This window comes from Epinephelus moara, chromosome 8, assembly GCF_006386435.1.
Source record: "Epinephelus moara isolate mb chromosome 8, YSFRI_EMoa_1.0, whole genome shotgun sequence".
NCBI lineage: Eukaryota > Metazoa > Chordata > Actinopteri > Perciformes > Serranidae > Epinephelus > Epinephelus moara.
In genome coordinates this window covers 41,967,706-41,991,076 of record NC_065513.1, presented here as the reverse complement: position 1 = coordinate 41,991,076, position 23,371 = coordinate 41,967,706, and the positions used below count along the sequence as shown (strand labels likewise).

The window sequence follows — 23,371 nt, the reverse complement described above, 5'->3', positions numbered from 1 at the left end:
ACAAAAAATATATATATATATATTCTGTGTTGGTACAAAATAAAAACGAAATCAATACACCACAGTGTCTCCATGGTGAAGGCATATATAACCTAATAATGATAGTGATGCAAATAACCTAATTGTGATGCAGGCTGCAAAATCTGATGCAGAGGGGAAGGGAATATCACCTACTTGGCAGAGGTCTGCACTCTCTGAGTGCTTTTCTAGTAATTTGTATTATGGTAAAACAATAAGCACAGTTTAAAAAAAAAGAAATGTGGACTTTCAATAGTCTATAAATATTAGGCCTAAAAAGTCATAAAAGTCTTAAATTTCAATATGTGAGGTCTGAAAGGACCACATAACCATTTGTGTATCAATTATTATTATGATGTTGACTTTGTGAAGATAGCTTTGTTTTTCTCGTTTGCCTCTGGTGATAAAAAGAAACCAAAAAACACAGGAAATCTGTGATGAACTGAAGTGGTCGGGGTCCCCATTTAACAACAAACTCTAGAACAACTCGTGCAGTATAATCACAGTCTCATTTAACTAGTCGTACGCTCTGCACTTTTCAAACACATGCATTTTCACTAAATATAACTAAAAACTTTAGAAATTTAAAACTCATAAATCACCTCTATGACACATGCAGGGTGCCCTGAGGGTGCCTGGCATGTGGGTGCATTTCAGTTCTGAATAAATGAGACTTGGATTAAAGAACCTCCAGACACCATGTTTTTAAAGTCAGTGCGTTCACATGACATCAGAGAAAACTGATTTATTGTGTCAGTCTGACTACAACCAGGATTTTAGAATACACGTAAACATGTTAGTCTGACTAAAATCGTACTAAATCAAACTTCTCAAAGTCGGACTAACTGAGAGTTAAATTCCTCCTGCACGTATACAGTCAATCAGACCCAAACTGGCCGAGGCGCTCTGAGCATGCTCCACTGTTTCCACCCCGGGCTTTGACTCGGAAGTCAAATAGCACTGAATGTGTTACAGAAGAAGAAGCCGGTAGCAACATGGAGAAATCTACATCCAGAGCCGTGACTTTCTGGACGGATGAGGACACACAGTTCATGCTGTGTCAGCTGAAAGAGTTAAATATCTTACAATACATGAATGGGAGGAAAACACAGAGTTGCGACCTGTTCAAAAACGTGGCAGAACAGCTGGACGACGCTCAATTGTTTGGTCTGTGATGTAATAGGTCAACAGGAAAAAGGTCCAATATCAACAACCTGAAAGGGGGCATATCTCCACCTATCATAGCGGGGTCAGACGTACTTTGGTCAACACACTGATTCTCCTCCTGTGCTTGTATACTGGGAGGAGGACAGTAGTCCAGTTAAATTGCCTTTATCCAAGTAAAGGATCCAGGTCCCTTTTCACAACCCTGGTGCACTGTGTTCATATTTGATGGCTGAATGTGTTTCTGAGTAATTTTCTGGACTTCATGATGAAAAAAGTTGCCGTTATGAGAAGATTTGCTCCTTTTTGTTCTCATGAAGCATTCTCTGTTACAAAATAAATGTACAGGTTGCTCATTTGTCTGACTGGGGCCACAGACGAACACGTCTTTTAGTCATTTTGTGAGGAACACAAACACAGCAGAGATTATGGTTCATGTATGACCTCCTCCTGCCATCACACTCAAACTATATCTCAGTATGATGAATTAAGCTTCTTATCTTTGTCTGGAGACGTATGTACTTATTTTGGACCATTCTCTCTTTTCTCAGCCAGAGCAGCTGCTCGAGGTCTGCGAAGCTGAAACTTTGAGCCCTGCAGAAAAATCCCCCAAACTGGAGCTCTGATACAAGAAACCATTCAGCGGAGTTCACCCTCGTCTTTACTTGTTTCTCACGGGTAAAGATCCAGACCAACGAAAACATGAGGAAAGGTTTGAAGGGAAAGTTCAACATGTTATGAAACAGGTTTATTCTCTTTTCTTGTTAGACGATTGGTATCAATCTCATGTCTGTGCATCAAAGTTCAACATTTTTAGAAATACATTTATTTGCAAGAGTGATCAGTACCCTTCTGTTGTCTGTTTGGTTAATATGAAGCTACAGCCAGCAGCCTGTTAGCATAGCATTAAGGCAGGAAACAGCGGCGTTGCTTAAAACAAGATACAGCTATTTGTGGTTTTAGATGAAGCTACAATCTGGAATAATTTCCTGACACTTAACACTTTATCCATCCACCAAACATTTCTGTGCAGTGTCTCCGGCTGTGGTGCAGGTTGGCAGATTTGTCCAGTAAGAACAGATTTTTATTTTGGTGTCAGGCATGACGGAACCAAAGCTGGAAACTTTAGAGTCACGACTGTGATCTGAAGAAATAGCTCCAGCACAGAACTCCCCATAAAGCCACAAACCGTTGTTACATTTCTATTTATGTTCATATTAAAAAACAAGATGCAGCACGTTACTACAATCACAGAGCTTTAAAAGGGTTGTTAGGGGCAGCACCTCTAGGGGTTATAATCAGGTCTTCAACACACTGAATTAAAGGATACCTTTGTTTTTATGTGTTTTTTCGTGGACCTAGTTTTCCCCATGTTTTTGTGTCTAAGTCAGTGGTTCTCAGATGGTGTGCCGCAGCACGATGCAAACTTTACCTAACATTATTATTGCAATATTTAACCGGGCCAGTACAAAAAGTTTGAAATTAGTTTTTAATTGACTGTATCAGCATAAGTATCAGGTATTAAGTACCTCAGGGTCTTGTTCACAAGTGAGGGTAGAGTAGAGCGTGAGATGGATTGTCGGTTTGGTGCTGCGTCTGCAGTGACGCAGCGCCGGACCATCATGGTGAAGAGGGAGCTGAGCCTGAAGGTGAAGCTTTCGATTTACTGGTCCATCTACGTCCCAACCCTCACCTATGGTCATGAGCTCTGGGTAGTGACTGAAAGAATGAGGTCGCTAATACAAGCGGCCGATATGAATTTCCTCTGTAGGGTGTCTGGGCTCAGCCTTAGAGATAGGGTTGAGGAGCTCAGACATCCGGAGGGAGCTCGCAGTAGAGCAGCTGCTCCTTTGCGTCAAAAAGAGTTGAGGTGGTTCAGGCATCTGATCAGGATCCTCCTGGGCGCCTCCCGTTTGAGGTGTTCTGGGCACGTCCCACTGGTAGGAGGCCCCGGGGCAGACCCAGAACACACTGCAGGGATTACATATCTCATCTGGCCTGGAGCGCCTCACCTCCCCAAGGTGTACAGCTGGCTGTTGTACAGTACATAGTTATAACAACAGGTGTGCTTTGCCCTTTGGTGTAACTTGGCCACAAAAAGTTAGAAAACCACTGGTCTGAGTGACGACAACTTTTGAAACTGGTCCAGTATTGTGAAAGTGAAACCCCTGCTGCCGCGAAACATGCTGCAATAAAACCATTCGGGGCATTCTTGTTGGCAATTTTGGGGCTGTGTCTGGTTAAAAAAAAGGGCCTTACTCTTTAAGGGATAGTGCACCCAAAAATGAAAATTCAGCCATTATCTACTCACCCATATGCAGAGGGAGGCTCAGGTGAAGTTTTAGAGTCCTCACATCCCTTGTGGAGATCCAAGGGGAGAGGAGGTAGCAACACAACTCCACCTAATGGAGGCTGACGGTGCTCCAGATTCAAACGTCCAAAAACACATAATTGAAACCACAAAATATCTCCATACTGCATCTCCATTTTGGGTGCACTATCCCTTTAAACAAAAAAGATGTATCTCTGTAGGGATCCTTTCCGCAATGTGATCAGACACCCATAATAATAATAATCTGAGCCCATCAGTGACAAAAACAAGCACTTTTAGTGGACGTACATTAACGGTGTGCAATTGCTCATCAATGTTACATTGCAGTCTGTTCTGCTGCTGCCATTTGCAGCGATCTCACTCAATACTGGACCAGTTACAAAAACTGTTGTTCTCATTAGTTAGACACAAAAACATGGTAAAAAATACTGAAGTTACCCTTTATCTGTCTTTGCCATGACCTGTTAGCAGTTTGAAATTGAGAAGTTTCTTTCCATGTAGGAACAAAACTTTATCTTTCCATACGATGTGAGGGATTTGAACACATTCCTGGCAGCAGAAATCTTTTGTCTGAGCAGGTTAGTGATGTTAAAAATTATATTTCTGCCCTATAAAAGGCAAAAGGCTGCTTAAAGGGAGTGAAACTGAGAAATGGCTTATATTCTAACTGAGCAGCCAAATGATTTGACAGATGATGTTAGAAACTGCAGTTATTTATTGACTCAGTGAGGTTTTTCCTCATCCTCTCACCCCCCTCTGACTGAACACAAGCTGATAAAGTTATTGCATTTCTTTGTGAGGCAGGTTCAACATGAACAGTTACAGTTAGTGGCTCAGACAGCGGTGGAGTCCCTGCCCTCCTCTCACAGCTCTCCGTTAGCGCAGGCCTGCATGGACGCCATCCTGACGGGTCTGAAGCCGCTGTACTGTCCGTCCGGGCTCGGGTACTCCTCCCTCACCCTCCACACGCAGCAGCTGGGGATGGCAGGGTGGGTGTCCTCAGGTGGGACCCCAATCCTCCAGCTGATGTACTGACTGTAGGCGCAGTGACGCAGGGCAGAGGTCTGGTGACGATCTGCGGGTGGAGACAGAGGGTCCCGGTACAGGAGGACGGCCTCCAGCAGGGAGCGACGCAAGACAAGCTGCTCAAAGAGAGGAGACGAGGTGATGCAGGCGCCGTCGCTCTGCCGGCAGCACAGCTCCTCCTGAGGGAGGGAGGACGGAGTGCAGTGGCCACACTTACACCAGGCTGGGCGGCGGGGTCTGCGGTCGGGTTTATGGTCGAGGGGAGGCTGAGCGTCAGATTCAGCTGGCTGGAGCAGACAGAGGACGGCTCTCAGGTGTCCACTGTCCTCCTGTCGGGACAAGGATATATCACTGAGGTCAATGACAAGATTTTAACTTTTTAAATAATCAATTCACCTTAATCAAACCATATTTACTCACATACCTCTGGTGATATCTAGCAGTTGCTTTTGTCTGTATTTACATCTCTTCCTAACAAACAGTGAGCCAGCGAACTCTGGCAGATGACGCGCAAAACAGTGTCCACATATACTGCGAGCAACAGCAACACTCAGGGAGCCTACTGAGCCCTGAGCAAGGCAGCTAGGTTGAATGAGGCCACGGCGACATGTTGCTTAGCCTGTTCCCTGGAGCACCGAGTGGGTTAGGACATCGTCACTGGGAAACACTGAAATCTGATGTTCAATGTTCGCTCGTTTGCATCCGGTTAGGAAGAGGTGCTATGGTGTGTTCACCCCATAGTCAAAGCAAACGTTTCGCGCAGCACAGTCACATACAAAGTCAGTGCATGATGCAAACAGACATGAAATTGCACCAGCATCGCAGGGCAATTCACTATATGAGAAATTTGTGTGACGCTGTGTCAAGAAAGTCTGTCAGCGTTGAGATCTAGTTGAGATTCTCCGGACGTTACAGAGAATCAGAAATGAGGGACCAGCTCATTGTCTTTGTCTCTGGGCACCAGGAGCTCTACGACTCAACGTCAGTACTGTTCAGAGACAGAACACACAAGGTGAGGGCGTGGGGATTAGTGAGCGAAGCCTTTGGACGACATGGTAAGTTCTGAATTTATGTATTTGTTGAGTTGCTTCTTAGAAAAATGCTCTAAAGCATTTGTTTTCTTAATTTTCAAAGGTAAACTACGACAAGGGTGAAATGGTAATGCGCTGTCGTGGAACGATTTAAAAAGTAATGAGTGTCACTGTCTTGGTTCACGCTGGCTCAGAGCACGGAGCCTCTATGTTCAGATCACTTGGACTGTTCTTATGCACTGTTTTGTATGTTTGTACACTTTCCTACAAAACGTACTGCACAAAAATTCGTACATATCGCACGTAGTCATGAGCCAGGAATTTGTGTTTAACCTTTGTATTTAGGAAGGCTGCGATCCCGTGACCAATGTGCTGATTGGAGTACAGAGGGAAGCGACTGTTAAGGAGGTAGGTCACAGTGGTGGACACGTCACAAAACACAGGACTTTCCCTGGTAGACCAGATTTCGGAACCGTGTGGGGTGTATTTCCTGGAACTTCACACTGTTGTACTGTTGGTCATAATAGGTGTTTCAGACTGGAGGTTTGAGGATAGTACGACTTCCTCCAGCATCAGTGTTCTTGTCCTCTTTCCTCCCAACAAAATGAAAGTAATGGGAATATTTACAGCCACTAAGGTGAGGGTCTCCACCTTCAATATGATCAATATGATACTGCTTCATATGAAACTAGAAGACCAAAGGAATCCAGTGGTACCAACCATGTTATGCTAGCTTTTCAGGGAGCCTGGGTTGGGTTCTGTGGTTCCTCACGACAGACGTGTCCACTTTGTTAGTCAAATACAGTTCTGTGCACTTTTGTGGATGCAATGTTTATCACAGATTTAAAGCTGCATCTCAAATTAATCACCAGGTTTCCAGCTTTCAGGTGACATATATCACTTCTGTGTGACTTACACTGCTGACCTGCTATGTCCTCTCAAAAGGTAAGACTTCACCTTGTTAACTTGGACTTCAAAACTGTTTTGAAATGCAAAATAATGGGATTTTAAACCTGCGATTTAAAGTCTGATTTATCGTGATTACTATTGAAATTCAACAATTAATCACGATCAAAAAATGTAATCCTTTGACAGCCCTTGTAATAATGCTTCATATCTGCATTCAGATAAAAAAGTGACCAGAAATGAAGATCTCATGAATTCCAGCCTGTTGATGCTTCACTAATGTATCAGACCAATGGAAAGATTTTAGGTCTCTAAGGAACATTTCTACGTGTTATTTCTCTGCAGCAGCTTCACCTTGTGTGGCTGAACAGAAATCGGTTTGCTGTCCTGTAAACTCTTCTTCTGCGATTTCTTCACCAGTCGAATGTTGTTCTCGTCGACGTAGGACACGCAGAGGATGCACTGCAACACACAGACACATCGACACATTCAGAACGATCCCAAACCAGCTGATTAGAGGGATTTGAAAAGTTATCAGATGTAGAAATAAAGTAGAAAAACTCTGACGATGGGTTTACAGCTGATATCACATCATCGGCCGTATCAAACCATTCATCACCTTCTGCTTGTCTTGGACTGACTCCACCTTCTTCTCAAAGTAGTTTTGTCCGACCTCTGCAGAGTAACAGCTGGTTCCAATCAGCCAGTCGATCATCATGGTCGTCTGGAGGAAAAAGACACACACAGACTCACACTACTACACACTCATCCTGATAGAAAGGCAACAAGAAGTCAAATAAGCACTGGTTCCAACCAAGGTGTGCAGAAGACCATCTCTGAAGCACAACACCTTGTCCAACCTTGAAGCAGATGGGCTACAGCAGCAGAAGACCACACCAGGTGCCACTCCTGTCAGCTAACAACAGGAAACTGAGGCTACAATTCACACGGGTTTTCTCACCAAAACTGGACAATAGAAGATTGGAAAAACCACATTCAGATGGAAGCATGGATCCATCCTGCCTTGTATCAACGCTTCAGGCTGCTGCTGGTGGTGTAATGGTGTGGGGGAGATTTTCTTAGTACCAACTGAGCATGGTTTAAACACCACAGCCTACCTGAGTATTGTTGCTGAGCGTGTCCATCCCTTTATGACCACAGTGTACCCATCTTCTGATGGCTACTTCCAGCAGGATAACGCACCATGTCACAAAGCTCACATCATCTCAAACATGACAATGAGTTCACTGTACTCCAATGGCCTCCACAGTCACCAGATCTCAGTCCATTAGAGCACCTTTGGGATGTGCTGGAACGGGAGATTCTCATCATGGATGTGAGGCCACCAAATCTGCAGCAACTGTGTGATGTCATCATGTCAACATGGACCAAAATCTCTGAGGAATGTTTCCAGCACCTTGTTGGTGTCCCACCTGGTACTATCAAGGTGTACCTAATAAAGTGAGTGTAAGCTTCACCCAGGCTCTGGCCCTGCTTTGACATTTTGTGTAATAATCTCATATACATTCTTTACAAAAGTTATATTAGAACATTAATACTACATACATATCTATGACTAGCATGTTTCCAGTCTGTGTAAAGCTCTTCCCATCTAACTCTTCATTAAAGGCCGAATAGTATTTAGAGTTTAGATGACAGACAGCAGTGAGAGGTCAAACTCCGAACTGCATGTCTGTCGGTTACATCACAGACAAGTTCTCCTAATGTGATTTCACTCTTATGATTCATCACTGTGTGGAGATCATTACGCACCAAAGCTCACAGTGGAATCTGATGTTTTGCCGACAAGACTTCTTCTAAGACTTTCCTGCTGCAGTTCTTCATTTCAACATTCAAACCAAACCAGTTTTCTCCTGCAGCGTTCATCTTACAGACCGATCTTATTTAGCTCTCTCTGCTCTCTGTAGTCAAACTCATTCAGTGTGTCCAGATGCAGCCACCATCTAAAGTCCCACTCTTGTACACTCCAACACTGGCTGCCACTGTGTTCACTGCTAACAGGGGATAAATGCATGAATGGACACTTGTGTGGCGGCGTCAGAACACTGTGTGGTCTCTCACCAGAGCGTAGTATGACAGCGTTGAGCCGATGTAGATGATGAGCTGAATGAAGCTGAACTTTCCCGCCTGGAACACAGATCAAACTGTCACTTGTTTGTGTTTATTTTCCACATTTTCCTCCACAGTTGCAGACGCACTGTGTGCATGTGGGCGTGGACAAACAGAGTTTATGATAAAAGATATTCCAGATTGGACAATTTCTTCTCAACCACGACAAAAACAGATGATTAAAGATGGAAATATACTTTAAATAATTTTACAAAGGCTCTACTGCAAACACAAACATTTAAGTTTAAAGATATTAAGTCTTAAAAAAGCAGAGAACCCCCGACATAAAACACAAACGCACCTGTCCGAACACCATGACATCAAACCTGATCCCGAAGGCTTTGTACAGCGTTCGCTCCTCCACTCCGTTCACCATGTTGTACTTTGCATATCTGATCAGAAAACAGCAGAAAAGACAAATAATACAAATACAGCAGCACACAGAGAAGCATGACGCAGGATTGTTTACCCCAAATCTGAAGTCAAATAAGATGTGCCAGTTTGTGCTGTGTCCGTCAGATGTTCTCAGGTATCAGACACTTAAATCTAACGCGTGTTGAGACCTTCACAAGGTCATTTTTAACCAAATCAAAGACTCTTCTTCTTCTTTGTCAAACTTTTTTTTTATTCAAACATTACAAGTATAAAGGTAAGTAGTATATATGTGGTCCTTTACAGAGAAGGTTTTATGAGAGTAAGTTATAATCTAGATATTACCAACAGGTCAGTGCAGGTATGAAGTAAATAGACAGTGGTAGGTTTAAAGACTCCATCAATCCATTTTCAACCGCTTATCCAGAGCCGGGTCGCGGGGGCAGCAGGCTGAGCAAAGTATTACAGACGTCCCTCTCTCCAGCAACGCTTTCCAGCTCCTTCTTAGGGACCCCAAGGTGTTCCCAGGCCAGATGAGATATATAAGCATGTTCTGGGTCTGCCCCTGGGCCTCCTACCAGTGGGACTAGCCTGGAACAACTTTAACAGGAGGCTACCAGACGGATCCTGATCAGATGCCCAGACCACCTCAACTGACCCCTTTCGAGGTGAAGGCTCTACTTCGAGGTCCTGACACTATCTCTAAGGCTGAGCCCTGAGAAACTAATTTCAGCTGCTTGCATTCACAGCCCCATTCTACTGGTCACTACTCAGAGCTCATGACCACAAGTGAGGGTTGGGACGTAGATGGACCAGTAAATCGGAAGCTTTGCCTTCTAGCTCAGCTCCCTCTTCACCTCGACGATCACCACTGCAGATGCTGCACCAAACCGCCGATCCATCTCAAGACCCCGAGATACTTGAACTCCCTCGCTCGGGACAGTTACTCTCTCCCAACACAGAGGGGCAATCCACTGTTTTCCGGCAGAGAACCATGGCCTCAGACTCGGAGGTGCTGACTCTCATCCTGACTGCTTCACACTCAAACCGCCCCAGGTCATGCTGGAGGTCACAGAGTGATGAAGCAAACAGAATAACATCATCTGCAAAAGCAGAGATTCACGTCTGAGGTCACCAAACCGCAGAGGACTACTGTAGAGCCTACAGTGTGGGGCGCACATTCTACCAGGTGAGCTAGAGGTCACCCAATGAATTCAAATTTAAAACTATTCAACGATTTATAAGGCCTAATATTCATAAAACTGAATTTAAGACTTTTTAAGGACCTACAAACGCCCTGTTTTCAGTTAATGTACACCGTCTACTTGACTCAATTGTCCTTCTTAGTGTCGGCGACAGAACAGACTAAAGTCCCATTATATATTATATTACCCCGAGCAGTTGGGGGTTCGATGCCCTGCTCAGGGGCATCTCAGCAGTGCACAGGAGGTGAACTGGCATCTCTCCAGCTACCAGTCCATGCTCCATATTTGGCCTGTACTGGGATGTGAACCGGCGACCCTCCAGTTCCAACCCAGGTCCCTATGGACTGAGCCACTGCCGCCCAGTAGTGTCTATATTTACTTATGTTCTTATTTTAGTTTTATATACCTCTCATTATTTATGTCTTTTATGGTCTTTGCTTCTCTGAACCTATTTCTGTCTGTGTTCTGCTGCAACATTTATGGTCTTTGCTTCTCTGAACCTATTTCTGTCTGTGTTCTGCTGCAACATCCAAAGTTCTCCTCTGGTTATCACATGAACTGTAAAATTCAGCATGTGCTCACTTGCTGTGAAGTTAGTTTTATTTGTTACCTTGCTGTATACTGCCCACTTGTGGCGTTCGTATAGAAAAAGCGACATGCAGAGACTTAACGTGACCTTTAATGATGGCATGAGACTCTTTCTTTAACTTCCACAGTGGTGTAGTGTCAAAGGAGTGCAAAATGTTCAGAAGTGTCAGTGTGCCTACCTGCTCTGCCATAAAATGAAACCTTATGTACCAGTCTACATGCAGTCTGTTTCAGGAAATGGTATACTCTCAGCTGGGCTTGGTCAGGTTTAACCAGACTGTGGAGCCACTGGTGCTTCAGTTTATATGTGGGTGCAGTTTGCCATTTTCTGTGTTTTTGATATGACGTAACACAGAGAGGGGACTGTGTAATCCCTTACAGGCCAGCTCCTTCAGCCAATCATGCTTTCTGTTGAGCTTCTACACTGTGGAACAATCTCCATCTGAGATCTCCCCCTTTACACGTATCACACCTTGAAACAAAGGCTCAAGACCTGGTTTTTGGACAATCACACATGTGAACATTTCTAATCAACACAGTACAATGCTCAACGAAACACTGTTGTTATCACCGGCCAACCTGCTGCTAACTTGCTTTACACTCTTGCATGTAAAGTTGCATTCCATCTCTGCATGGGTATGTATGCAGTATCTATTTTATTAACAGCATGACTAACTTTCTGTCGCATGGCTTGTGTGTTAGTGTATATGACCATACATAATGACTACTGTATCTTATATATGTTTACTCTCTATTGCTGCTCTGCATGTCTGAATGTAATGTTAAGCTGTCTGCTTGAGCTAACATGCTGTTTGCTGTTGTGTTATTGTTTTGTGTTGTTGCTTGTTGCTTTGCAGGCACCTGTTCTATCTTGACAATTGTTAGTGCGCTATGGACCTTTTTGTGTCCGTAAAGGGATAGTGCACCCAAAAATGAAAATTCATCCATTATCTATTCACCCATATGCCGAGGGAGGCTCAGGTGAAGTTTTAGAGTCCTCACATCACTTGCAGAGATCCGAGGGAGAAGTGGGTAGCAGCACAACTGCACACCTAATGGCTGAAGGCGACCCAGATTAAAACGTCCAAGAACACAATTGAAACCACAAAATATCTCGCAAAAGCGCGCACACACGTGAGCACGGTGCACAGAGAGGCAGTCAGAGCTACAGGCTACAATGAGGCTAAAAACAGAGTTCAAATGACGTTTTTCCAAACAACTTTTTATGTCGGGGCTTCAGGACACTTGGATCACTACAGACGAGCAGTATGGAGATATTTTGTGGTTTCAATTATGTGTTTTTGGACGTTTGAATCTGGGGCGCTGTCAGCCTCCATTAGGTGGAGTTGTGTTGCTACCTCCTCTCCCCTTGGATCTCCGCAAGTGTTGTGAGGACTCTAAAACTTCACCTGAGCCTCCCTCGGCATATGGGTGAGTAGATAATGGCTGAATTTTCATTTTTGGGTGCACTGTGTAATAAAGTCATTATATCATAATAAAGGCTTACATTATTTTAATAACCTACAGTGGAATATTATTATTACCTCCGCCGAGGTTATGTTTTCACCGGCGTTGGTCTGTTTGTTTTTCTGGAAAATAACTCAAAAAGTTCTGGACGGATTTTGATGAAATTTTCATTAACGGTTGATAATGGGACAAGGAACAGATGATAAAATTTTGGTGGTGATCGGTTGAAGCAAAGTGGATAAAATAATAAAATGGCAGGAAATCCGAGCTGCTTGGTGGAGGTCTGCGCTCTCCGAGTGCTTTTCTAGTTACTATTATTTCAGCAGCTGCGAGACTTGACGGTATAGAGGTTTCCATCCCAACAGAAATACAAATAAGGAAACACTTAAGTCAACAGTTTGTGCTGATGTGTGATAGTACATTTCATAAAATGTCCATGAACTTACATAAAAACAAACTGCTGGCTTTATAAACCTGAGTGTAAAATTGATAAACTTCCTGTACTGGTCACATGATGAGGAGTGTGTGTAGCTGAGCACCTGAAGTTGAGGCCTGGGTAGAGCGTCTTGTTGCTCTCCTTCTCATCCAGCCGTCTGAAGGTGTATTTGGGCCGGCAGCGGTGCATGAGCCGGTCCAGGTTGCAGTCCCAGTTGATCAGGATGCCAATGACGCCCCCCTGTGGTCAAAATGAAATATGACCCATTAACCACAAAACCTCAGTGACCATGAAAGGGAGTCAGTATCTGAGGGAAACCCAGAACAGGACTTTTTACAACAGTCCAGGTCCCAGATGTGAGTGAGGTCAAGGTTTAACTCACAGAGGCTAATGTCCTGCATCTACTACTTTTACTTTTAAGACTTTACGTTCATTTTGATACTAATAATTATGTTCTTTAATTTCGGTAACATTTTTCAATGCAGGTAGCTGAATACCAGGAAGCTCTGCATCTTTGGAGTCACTGCTGTCTATAACAGAGACTTTAAAGCCTTATTTTCTTAAAACAAGTGAATAAAATTTGAAAATGCATTGACAGAATTTCAACTTGCTTCCAATAGAATTAACTTCTTTTGAGATTTTTCTAAAAATTTCAAGTGTATATTGAAATAAGAAAGAGTACGGGAGGTAGCTGCACTGAAACAAATTTATTTTCACTGGATTTAATTTGTTTTAAGAAAATAATAATTAAAGGACTTCAACAAAAATGAACACTTTTAGAATGAAGAAACATCAGCTCATTAATTATGAGAAGAATAAAAGAGAAATTCTACTTGGGAAAAACTCAAACATTTGTTGGACTGGCTGACTCTACACTCAAACTGAAGAAAGTTTGCGGAGTCCACATTTCCTTTTTTTGGGTTGTTTCATTTCTACTTTCTTCGATCCCTTGCATAGGACATAGCTCACTGAGGAAACCAAAAAAAGAGAAAGTTGTGGTGTTGCAATATTGCTGCATCCTGAGATTTCAGCAATGTTAGTCCATGAAATGTTATCATGACTGTGACGCTGGCCAGAAGTAGGGAAATAAGAAGACACAGATGTGATAAACATCTGAACATGTGTCCTCACCTCTATGGCCATTACAGAGAACTTCTCTCCGGCCTCTCGAACGACGTCTCCCAGTTTGAAGATGGGACACAGTGAGTCATTTCCTCGATGACAGCTCCTCAGGTAGGCGTCATTCATCTGTGGGAGGATGTTCCTTCTGGAAAACAAATCAGACTCTGATACTCACAGGAAGTCAGAGTTTCTCTGCCACTGAAGAGAGGCGATTAAGTGCGATAAAACAGGACACAGTTCCAAACACCATCAGTCATAAAGCAGTCTCACTGGATGTAGTTGAACGCAGGAAACCTGATGTTGTTTTTTATTAGGACGGTGAAGTTCTCAGCTGCTGCCAGCAGAGCGGGCCTGCATCAGGAAAAAATAAAAAATATAGCAGACACTGGAATCAATACAGAACATTTTAGAATTTACTGTTCCTCCATCTTAACACGATCCAAAAACAGAGTCCCAAAACAACACGAAATACTAGTTCTAACCACGTTCTGAATATGTCAGTGTGTAACAAAGCAACTGTTCACATTTAAACTTTAAAAGGTAATTGTACATCAACTTGTTTCTGCTGCCCCCAAGTGGCCAAAAAATCAGTTATCTCTAAATGACCATTTGCATATCAATTACTCAGCCCATGTTGCATTAAATTCGTGAAAAAGACTGTTTGTGTCGCATGCCTCAGGTGAACGGAGAATTCAAAACTAGAGAAAATGTTTGACAAATTCAAATCATAGGGGTTCAAGTTTAGCAACAGCAAAACCATATCAAAACATCAGATTACAAACCGACGCAAACCCTTTGCAGTACAATCAATCCATCCATTTTCAACCACTTATCCAAGCCTGGGTTGCAGGGGCAGCAGGCTGAGTAAAGTACTCCAGACATCCCTCTCTCCAGCAACGCTTTCCAGCTCCTCCTGGGGGACCCCAAGGTGTTCCCAGACCAGACAGGATATGTAATCCCTCCAGCGTGTTCTGGATCTGCCCCGGGGCCTCCTACCAGATGGACGTGCTTGGAACACCTCCAACTGGAGGCGCCCAGGAGGATCCTGATCAGATGCCTGAACCACCTCAACTGACCCCTTTCAACGCAAAGAAGCAGCGGCTCTACTGCGCGCTCCCTCCGGACATCCGAGCTCCTCGCCCTGTATCTAAGGCTGAGCCAGGCCACCCCACGGAGGAAACTGCAGACCCCTATGACTTTTATTGATCAAGAATTTTCTGTCTTTGGATCCTTCATTCACCGTGGAGGCATATGAGAAAAAGTTTTACTCATAAATTCACCATAATATGGGGTGAAGTTATCCTTTAACTTACATTTTGACCTTTCAGTACCTAATTATATGTCAGTGGATCAACAAAATTTGAATCACTGCTGAGTGTGATGTCACGTGACAAAGACCTGATCTGACAACAGACTGGTAGAGTTTACCTTGGAGGGTTCGTCTTGGTTTCGACTGGACACCACGCAGACACCTCACAGGTTTTCTTCAACACATCATACCTCACACAAGATCCTGTCTTAATCCCTGCAGAGGGAAAATGAACATTTAAACTCCACTGATTGTGTCACAATAGAGTATAAAAGGTGGCAGTTTTGATTTCTGCAGCAGCTGATGAGGTGCCAACAATGTCAGCTTTAACTGTAACACAGATCTGTAATGTAGCAGAGAGCTGAGAGCTACTGGCTGACGCTTAAACTGCAACACATTCATGACACATTCCTCTGCTTCTTGTGGAAACAGATGTCAGCTGGTACCAACCAACTTAGGACAAGGAACGTGTCGCTGTGACAGCAGAGTGGGGAGACAAAGGATCCTCCAAAGTCTATCCAAAACTGACAGTCACACAAGGAGGCCTCTAAAAGTGTAATCAAGTCACCTTCTACGCTAAACATTTGACTTGTATCAACGCTACAGTTAGAATAAGTCAGTAACGCTTTCAAAATTAGGTCCAGGGTAAAGGAGACATCTGGTTACAGATCTGCAAGTATATGAGGATTCCCAGTAACCAGGCTACTACCAGGGGTGGAGCTAGATGTTATAAACACTCTGGACTCAGCCTAAACCTGGGGGAATCCTTGGCCATTCTCCCTTAGAGATATTTTCCCATTTACTGCAGCTATATGCACTATTTCTCAAGCAATTTGAGATAATAAAATGCCTTAAAATCTGTACATAACTTCAAAAAACATTATAGTTGCCAACCTGCAGAGCTTACATCCCGTTCTATATCTAATTGTTGTCCAACTGTCTTCATCGTTCTGAAAACATAACCCAACAAATTTTGAGGATGAACAATTTTCACTCCCAACACCTAAAAGAGGCAAAAAAGTTCCGATTTTTAACATAGGTAGGATAGGAATTTGATGTAAACAGCACTAATAATCTTGAAACCTATTTCTGTAAAGGTAAAGACACACCAAACCGACATCAAAGAACTAGCAGCGTCAAAAGCCAACTGTTGCGTCGTCTACGTCGCCTCACGTCGCCCTGTGTCAGTTGCATTTGAACACACTACACGGACTACATCCGACGGCCAAGTAGCACGTAGGTTCTGCGCCTGCGTCTGAGGAATGCATGAGATAAACAAAGTAGCGGAGTGACAGAGTGGTACATCCTGTCAGCCGAGGGGTTTCCTATCTGTGCAGCCGAGCACAGCAGCCCCTCAATGGACTATTACATCCAGACGGTCCCGGTGTTTCCTCCGCAGGCTCCACTTCACTCAGCTGCCCGATAAACCCGCTGCTTCTTCCCACTTTAACCTGAATAACAAACCAGGGCTCGGTGCTCCGGTTGGATCCAAACGGAGAGCCGGGGCTAGCTCAGAGACTAGCGGAGGCTAACTGGCTGTGCTTCCCTCCGGTCATGCTGCGGCTAACGCTCCGCTAGCCGCTCCCAGCTAGCTCCGGTTTGTTATTCAGGTTAAAGTGGGAAGAAGCAGCGGGTCTGTGGGGCAGCTGAGTGAAGTGGAGCCTGAGGAGGAAGCACCGGTTAGCCCCGGTTTCACTACAGGCAGATTCTCTCGCTACGGGAGCGAGGAAATAAAACCTGAACAGCCAATCAGAGTGATCTCTCTCACCGACAAGCTGCGCCGCCGATTCAACATGCTCAATCGGCCGAAAAGCCACCAACGCCGAAGTGCCGACGGTGCAGGACACACCGCAAAAACTAGGACGACAGACACTCACCGACGGCCCGGCTTTGGTCGACGGCCGACCGTCAGCTTGGTGTGTCAGGGCCATTATACTATGTTGGATCCGAGTTCACAGAATGTCGGTTTAGCTAACAAATCCTGGGTACAGCTGCTGCCATTTTGTGCTGTTGACGTCATTTGGAGCCAGAGTCTACCGTGGTATCAAGTTCACGCCCATACTCCCATCTGACCAATTAGGAGCAGCATGAAATAACTAATTAAAACTAAACTTGTCAGAAGACTACCTAAAATAATAGAAACCATCTACTTTGATTTTTTAGTTTGGCCTATGTCCCATCCACAAACAGTACAGATTTATGACCTATACTGCAGCCAGCCACCAGGGGGAGATCAAGATATTTTGGCTTCACTTTTGTGGAGCTGTTATGTCGTCCATCTTTAATGTGCAGTATATGGTTCAAAGCATTTCAACCAAAAATGAAGTTTGTTCTCAGCTGGAACGAAAAAAAGAGCAGGTTTTTCCTAACCTGAAGTACGAACTGTGACATCATCAGTGGGCGTGTCATGTACTACAGATTAGAAAGAGAGGATGGAGAAGGCAAAGGAGAAGTTAGGTAAGAAATTGAAAAAAAGAGAGCATGCAGTGGTCTCATTAATTGTTGGTCCATGCTTGCAATCCGCTAGATAGCACCAAGGTTCCAAGAGTCCCTAACAGAACGAGTTCAAGAACCAGAGGGGTATGAGTAACCTGGTTTCTTGTGTGCATGTGGACGAGTGAGCGTACCGTGGCTCTTCTGATCCCAGCCTCCTTTCTCACAGTCCTCATCAGTGTGACACATTCTGCCTTTAAGGGGAACCTGGAATATAAACACTGCTGCAAAATAAGACAGGTTTGCTAACTGTCCATCTGGATCATCGCACCATTAGTAGCACTTCTAATGTCACTACTACAATGAAAATGAATGATGATATAAGAGCACCTCTGGACATTTCCCCTGCTTCTGATTCTTTGTCACGATGACGTTGGTCACCACAAAGAACGAGTTTTTGCTCTGAAAGGGAAAAAAAAAAAGACACTTTTAAATTCCCGTCTTTGCACAAGACTCAGTACCCACCCAGAGAATCCTGAGGACCTCCTACCTGTAAGGGTCCACTGTAGTCCACCACATCCCAGACCACGTCCCCGACCCCGGGCAGGTGGGTCTGAGCTACACCCTTCACCTTCGTGGTGACAGAGCTCACGACCAGGTCAAACTCCTGGTACTTCCTGTTCCACAGCAACATGATGCTGCAAAATAAAATTTAAAAAAGCGGTAATTCCACAGATTTTACACATTAAGGTCAGATAGCTGGTCGGACAGGATAGTTCTGTTCAACCTGTGGTAACTCCTGTATCATGTCTTCTGTAAAGTCAGAGAAAATAACCCTGATGACTTCTCTCAGCTTGGGTTTGAATTTTTAACAACATGTCTGAGTTAGTAACTGGACATGCCTATGGAATGCAGAAGGGCTGTAAACGTCTATTTTGACTTTTGTTTTAATAAGTCAACTTTGTTTGTCTTAACAGGTAAAAATATAACGTCTTAACGCGTCAAATGCACGTTAAGACGACAACAAATGCCTTGTTGACGAGTACATTTCTGAAGTCTTAAGACGTATAGAACATTAAAGGTTCCATGCTATTGGTTGGTGTCAACATACCCACCCCTTTCTGACGTAGCGACCGTGTCGCACTCTATTTTGCCTACATTGTGGTCATGTGGGCTCCTGTTAGTGGGTACGTTTTTGGTTACGTACCTATCCCCTGTCATTTGGTGGGGGGAATAAATTCTGTTTGAGGAGGGCGAATGTCCTCTGGAAGCTTTTTAAGCCACTGTGGCCGTAACGTACCATAGCCTGTTTTTTGTTTTCATTCAGTATAAATTATATAAAAAATTCTTCCTAATCAGAAACGTGCTGTTTGTGTATGCACCTTATTCGTAGCCCCCATGATACAATGCGTAAATTTTAGGCGCGGCCTCGAGCACTGCACCAGAACCTGGCATTTTCCTATGGTAGTAGTAAGAAACAGTACGCTTATAGTATGCAAATCCTCTTTTCTATAATCGATTAAAAAAATAAAACACACCACCTGTTACACCTCAGCTAGTCTGAGTGGGTGGAAGTTCGCTGCATAGATCAGCCTCTCATTGGGCGGAAGGAGCCACCCGCTGAAGTCCCGCCCTACCACCTCCGGTTGCAGTTTTCAACACGTCCTTTACTAACTTTTGCGGTGTTTGATCTTGCAGGGATGTAGCCATTTTTCTGCCATGGTTCGCGTGATATTTTTGTGGGCGTGTTACACCAAAACCTGTTTCCCCCCGGCAATATTTTTGCAAGCGCACCGTTGCTGTGGCACCGCCCAGAACGATTGTGATTGGTTGAAAGAAATACAAGCAGCCGGGGCGTTTTTTTCTCCAATCTTAAAGTGAGAGTCGGCCCAGCCAGACCTTTCTTTTCTTGAGAACGGTCTGGTGAGCGAGACTACACCTCAGACAACCTAACATAATCATACCTCTGTCATCTCTGACAGCCATCTCAAAGCGTTTGTTGTTTTCTTTTTTGACCAAGTGTGTTAGCGATTAGCTTGCCTTGCTCCGTTAGCACATTTAACACAGCCCGAGCTAGCTTACAGTAAACATCTATTCATTCTAAAAGATGATTTATGGGGTCACACATTACAGGAACATTTTATATAATATTGTATTAACTTTAGCTCCATGTGAAGTGAATAAACGTGATGTTAACCAGCTAACGCTCCACTTATCTGCCTTAATAACCCAGTTTACACATCTTTAATCACTGCTGACTTATTAAATCGGAGTTCTTCCAAGTAAAACATGACGCAGAATTCAGCAGCAGACCTCAATAATATCAGTCATACAAAGTACTGGTAAAACAAATAACTTTAGGCATTCATTTTATATGATATGCAAGAATGAACACACTTGTAAATGACCTAGCTAATACTATGCCCAATGTACTCAAATCTCATTTAAGTGGACAATTTTTAGTGGACACTTACAATCAAATACTATTTCACCAGTTTCCCCTCCAAAACTGGTGAAATGGTTGCACCCAATATTAAACGTCTTAAGGTGTCAGAAACGAACTTGTCAACAGAGTGTTTTCTGTCATCTTAATGCACATTTGACGTGTTAAGATGTTATATTTTAAATGTTAAGACAAACAAATTTGACATATTAATACAAACATCAAAAAAGACATTTAGAGCCCTCCTGCATCCCTTCCAAACCCATACTTTCTTTAAAAATTGCCAAAATTACACTGTTTATCACAGCCAGAAACTGTAAAAACAGAAATTATCATTAAAATCTGAATTTATGACTGTCCTTGGACACATCACGTACAACAAAGGCGTACATCAGAAAAAACACAGAACCAAATCTGAGCTTAATATAATGATATTTCATCAAAATCACTTAGTTCTACATGTCATTTAAAATTTGGACAAAAATAAACTGTTTGAACGAACTAACCAGCACAACAAGTGTGAGAATAGCTCCAGAATTTCATCTTCAACTTTTAACTTTTAAACACTGAAGGTTAAGTTTTAAAATCTAATAACTACTTTATGGTTGAAAGTGGGTTGTGCATTTTCTGTCATCACTCAGAGAGGCTCAAGGAAAAATATTTGTACCTTCTGGGAGGGTCAAAAAAAAGTCACACCCCAGACACCTGCCTCTTCTGACAAGTAAAGAACAGCCCCTAAACAAAAACTTCTTGGTCTTCACTGGGCACTCGATGAATATTACAGGGCTCCAATATTTAAAAACTTTCTACAGAGTATTTCTACATAATATCAGTGAAATTCTCACAGTATTTGAAGAGGAATATGGGAACAAAGTAGCTGCTGTACCGGAACGTAAACACAGCTGAGTAAGACAGGCAGTTCCTACAAAATAAAATACATTTAAATCAGTTTAGTGTCACAGATCCACAAGAGACGGTTCAGTTTGACTCAAACACTGAAACAAACAGCCTCATTAATTATCAGTTAATGTACTTAATGGCTCAGTTTCTCTCTGCAGCCGGTAGTCAAACGGTTTGAGCTGCACCGGGACCGTGCACCATGCAGAGTGCAGCCGCTCCCTGAACATGCGGGGCGACGCGGGGGCCCAAATATTCCCTCATGTTCACTCACCAGATAAACAGCAGGATGGCTGCGTTCAGACTCCACTTCAGGGAGCCGAGCCGGACGCTCTGGATCCGGACCAGCTTGTTGGTTTCATACTGACACAAGACTCCGCAGCACGGCATGCTGCTGCTGCTGAAGATGATGAAGATGATGGTGGTAGTGTTTTGGGGGTTTAAGGCTGCTTTGTCTGGTTTCTGTGCGGAGGAGGAATCTCTGACTCATTTCTTGACTCTCCTTCCTGTGTGGAGGGTCACATGTCCAGAATGAGTCCTGCAGCTGCTCTCACTTCCAACATCATCACTGCAGCTGCACCCACCCACACACACACACACACACACACACACACACACAATCCACACGATTCTAAACTGAGCTAAAAGTCCAAACAAATAGAGCAATCATTAAGAAGTAGTAGTACCTTGAGACAAAACGGATGTTTCACTTTAAGAACAAAAAAAAATTAAAATTAAATTAAAATAAATTAAAGTCTCAGTTACATGCAAAAATGTATTGGGCAAAACTTATTTTTTGCAGTGTGTAACCACGGCTGGATTAAACTGTTAGGGAGGCCTGGGGCAAAGCATGCTGTCTGGCCCCCACTGACCCCCCACCTGTTGTTTATACACAGACACACACCTTTCTCAGTGTTTTGATACATCTCTGAGTCGCCTTAGTTTGTAATGCAGCTGGACCTAACCATTGTGTTATGATACGCCCTGGTTGGCCAGATGGCACCTGTTGCGGAGCTGTGTGATATGCGAACAGGCAGCATCCGTTCATAACGCAGCCAGACACCACTGGACAGCGTCAGGTTTAATTGCTGCTGGTAACAGCATAATAAAAGGAGCTGGAGAGCCCCTATAGGGTGGATGGGAGGTGTCCAACAAACCCTGGACTCTCGGGTTCGCTTCCTGTATTAATGTTGAGCCAAACCATGATGTTTTTTTTCTAAACCTAGGGTGGGTCATCCACTAATCGGACGATCGTGAATTCGAGCTCCTCCTGTCCGCATGTCGAGGTATCCTTGGGCAAGATACTGCTCCTGATGGCTGTTCCATCGGTGTGTGAGTGCATGTGAATGGTAAGTGAGTAGCAAGTGGCACCTTGTATGATAGCCTCAGCCACCAGTGTGTGAATGTGTGTGTGAATAGGTGAATGTGACATGTAGTGTAGAAGCGCTTTGATTGGTCAGAAGTCTAGAACAGCGCTACACAAGTGCCGTCCATTTACAGTTGATTCCTGTGTTTCTGTTGACGTCCCAGCCTTCGTTGCGGCATTCCAGATCATCATCAATAGACGCAGGAGGATACCTAGTGCATATATGTAGACGTGAAAAAAACAACAACAAAGCAGCGACGTGTGACATGTTGGGATGACACATGGCAGTTCAAGATGTGCATTGTTATTCATCTTATGAACTCACTCTACATGTTTTAACCACCTTTTCTTTACGGCCAAAACTTACGACCTCTATGTCCACACTCAGGCTTCACAATACACAAAAAAAATCACATTACGATTATTTTTACAGTTATTGCAACTGCGATATGAGTCGAATGAGTGGAGAATTTAGCGGGAATGATAATTTTTGCATTTAATTTTCACTGAAAAAAATATATAAAACCATGATGATGGGATTTTTGCTGGGGTCTGTTCCAAACAAGCATGCTCCCTTATGTCTGGGATATGATTTGTACGCCGGGGCATCTCTGTAGCACCAAAAAACCTCATTTGTAATGATATGTTGTGACAAATTTTACCTTCTTAAAAACAAAACAAAAAAAATGCAGCTTCTGCGGTTTGGATATTGCACTTGCAATTAATTGTGCAGCCCTAGTTCACACTGCACATCTTTGCAAATAGAATATCTATTCATATATCTTATTTGAGTTTTTGACCTGTTGTTTGAACTATTCAATTAATTGATTCATTAAAAAATAATGCTTAGATTAATTAGTTGCAGCACTAAAAGGGGACTACCACAAAAAAATGAGTGGAAGTCTATGAGTGTATGACCACACTCCTCACTGAGCAGCTAAAGACATGCAGAAGATGGCAGTGTTTTCCTCACTGTGTGCACACAGATGAACATTCTGAGAAACAAATACATAGAAAATGTTGCTTATATTTCTACGTGATATAAACATGTAAGAATGTGTGGTTTGGGAACAAAATCAGACAAAAAAATCTGGTATTTCATTTGTACTTTTTCAGATTTCCTTGG

The 23,371-nt window shown here is 43.4% G+C and overlaps 1 protein-coding gene across 1 annotated transcript; it reads right to left on the bottom strand.

The window, feature by feature from the left end:
* Positions 1–1,917: 1,917 nt before the first annotated feature.
* p2rx7 (purinergic receptor P2X, ligand-gated ion channel, 7) lies at positions 1,918–21,408 on the bottom strand. Its single transcript, XM_050050218.1, has 13 exons — positions 21,154–21,408; positions 18,090–18,237; positions 17,930–18,001; positions 17,734–17,806; positions 15,226–15,322; positions 14,068–14,148; positions 13,807–13,942; positions 12,779–12,915; positions 8,909–8,999; positions 8,560–8,625; positions 7,097–7,201; positions 6,832–6,939; positions 1,918–4,869 (listed from the first exon to the last, which is right to left on the bottom strand). Exons 1-13 carry the CDS (start codon positions 21,267–21,269, stop codon positions 4,378–4,380), a joined length of 1,722 nt encoding a protein of 573 aa, XP_049906175.1. The 5' UTR covers positions 21,270–21,408; the 3' UTR covers positions 1,918–4,377.
* Positions 21,409–23,371: the final 1,963 nt, after the last annotated feature.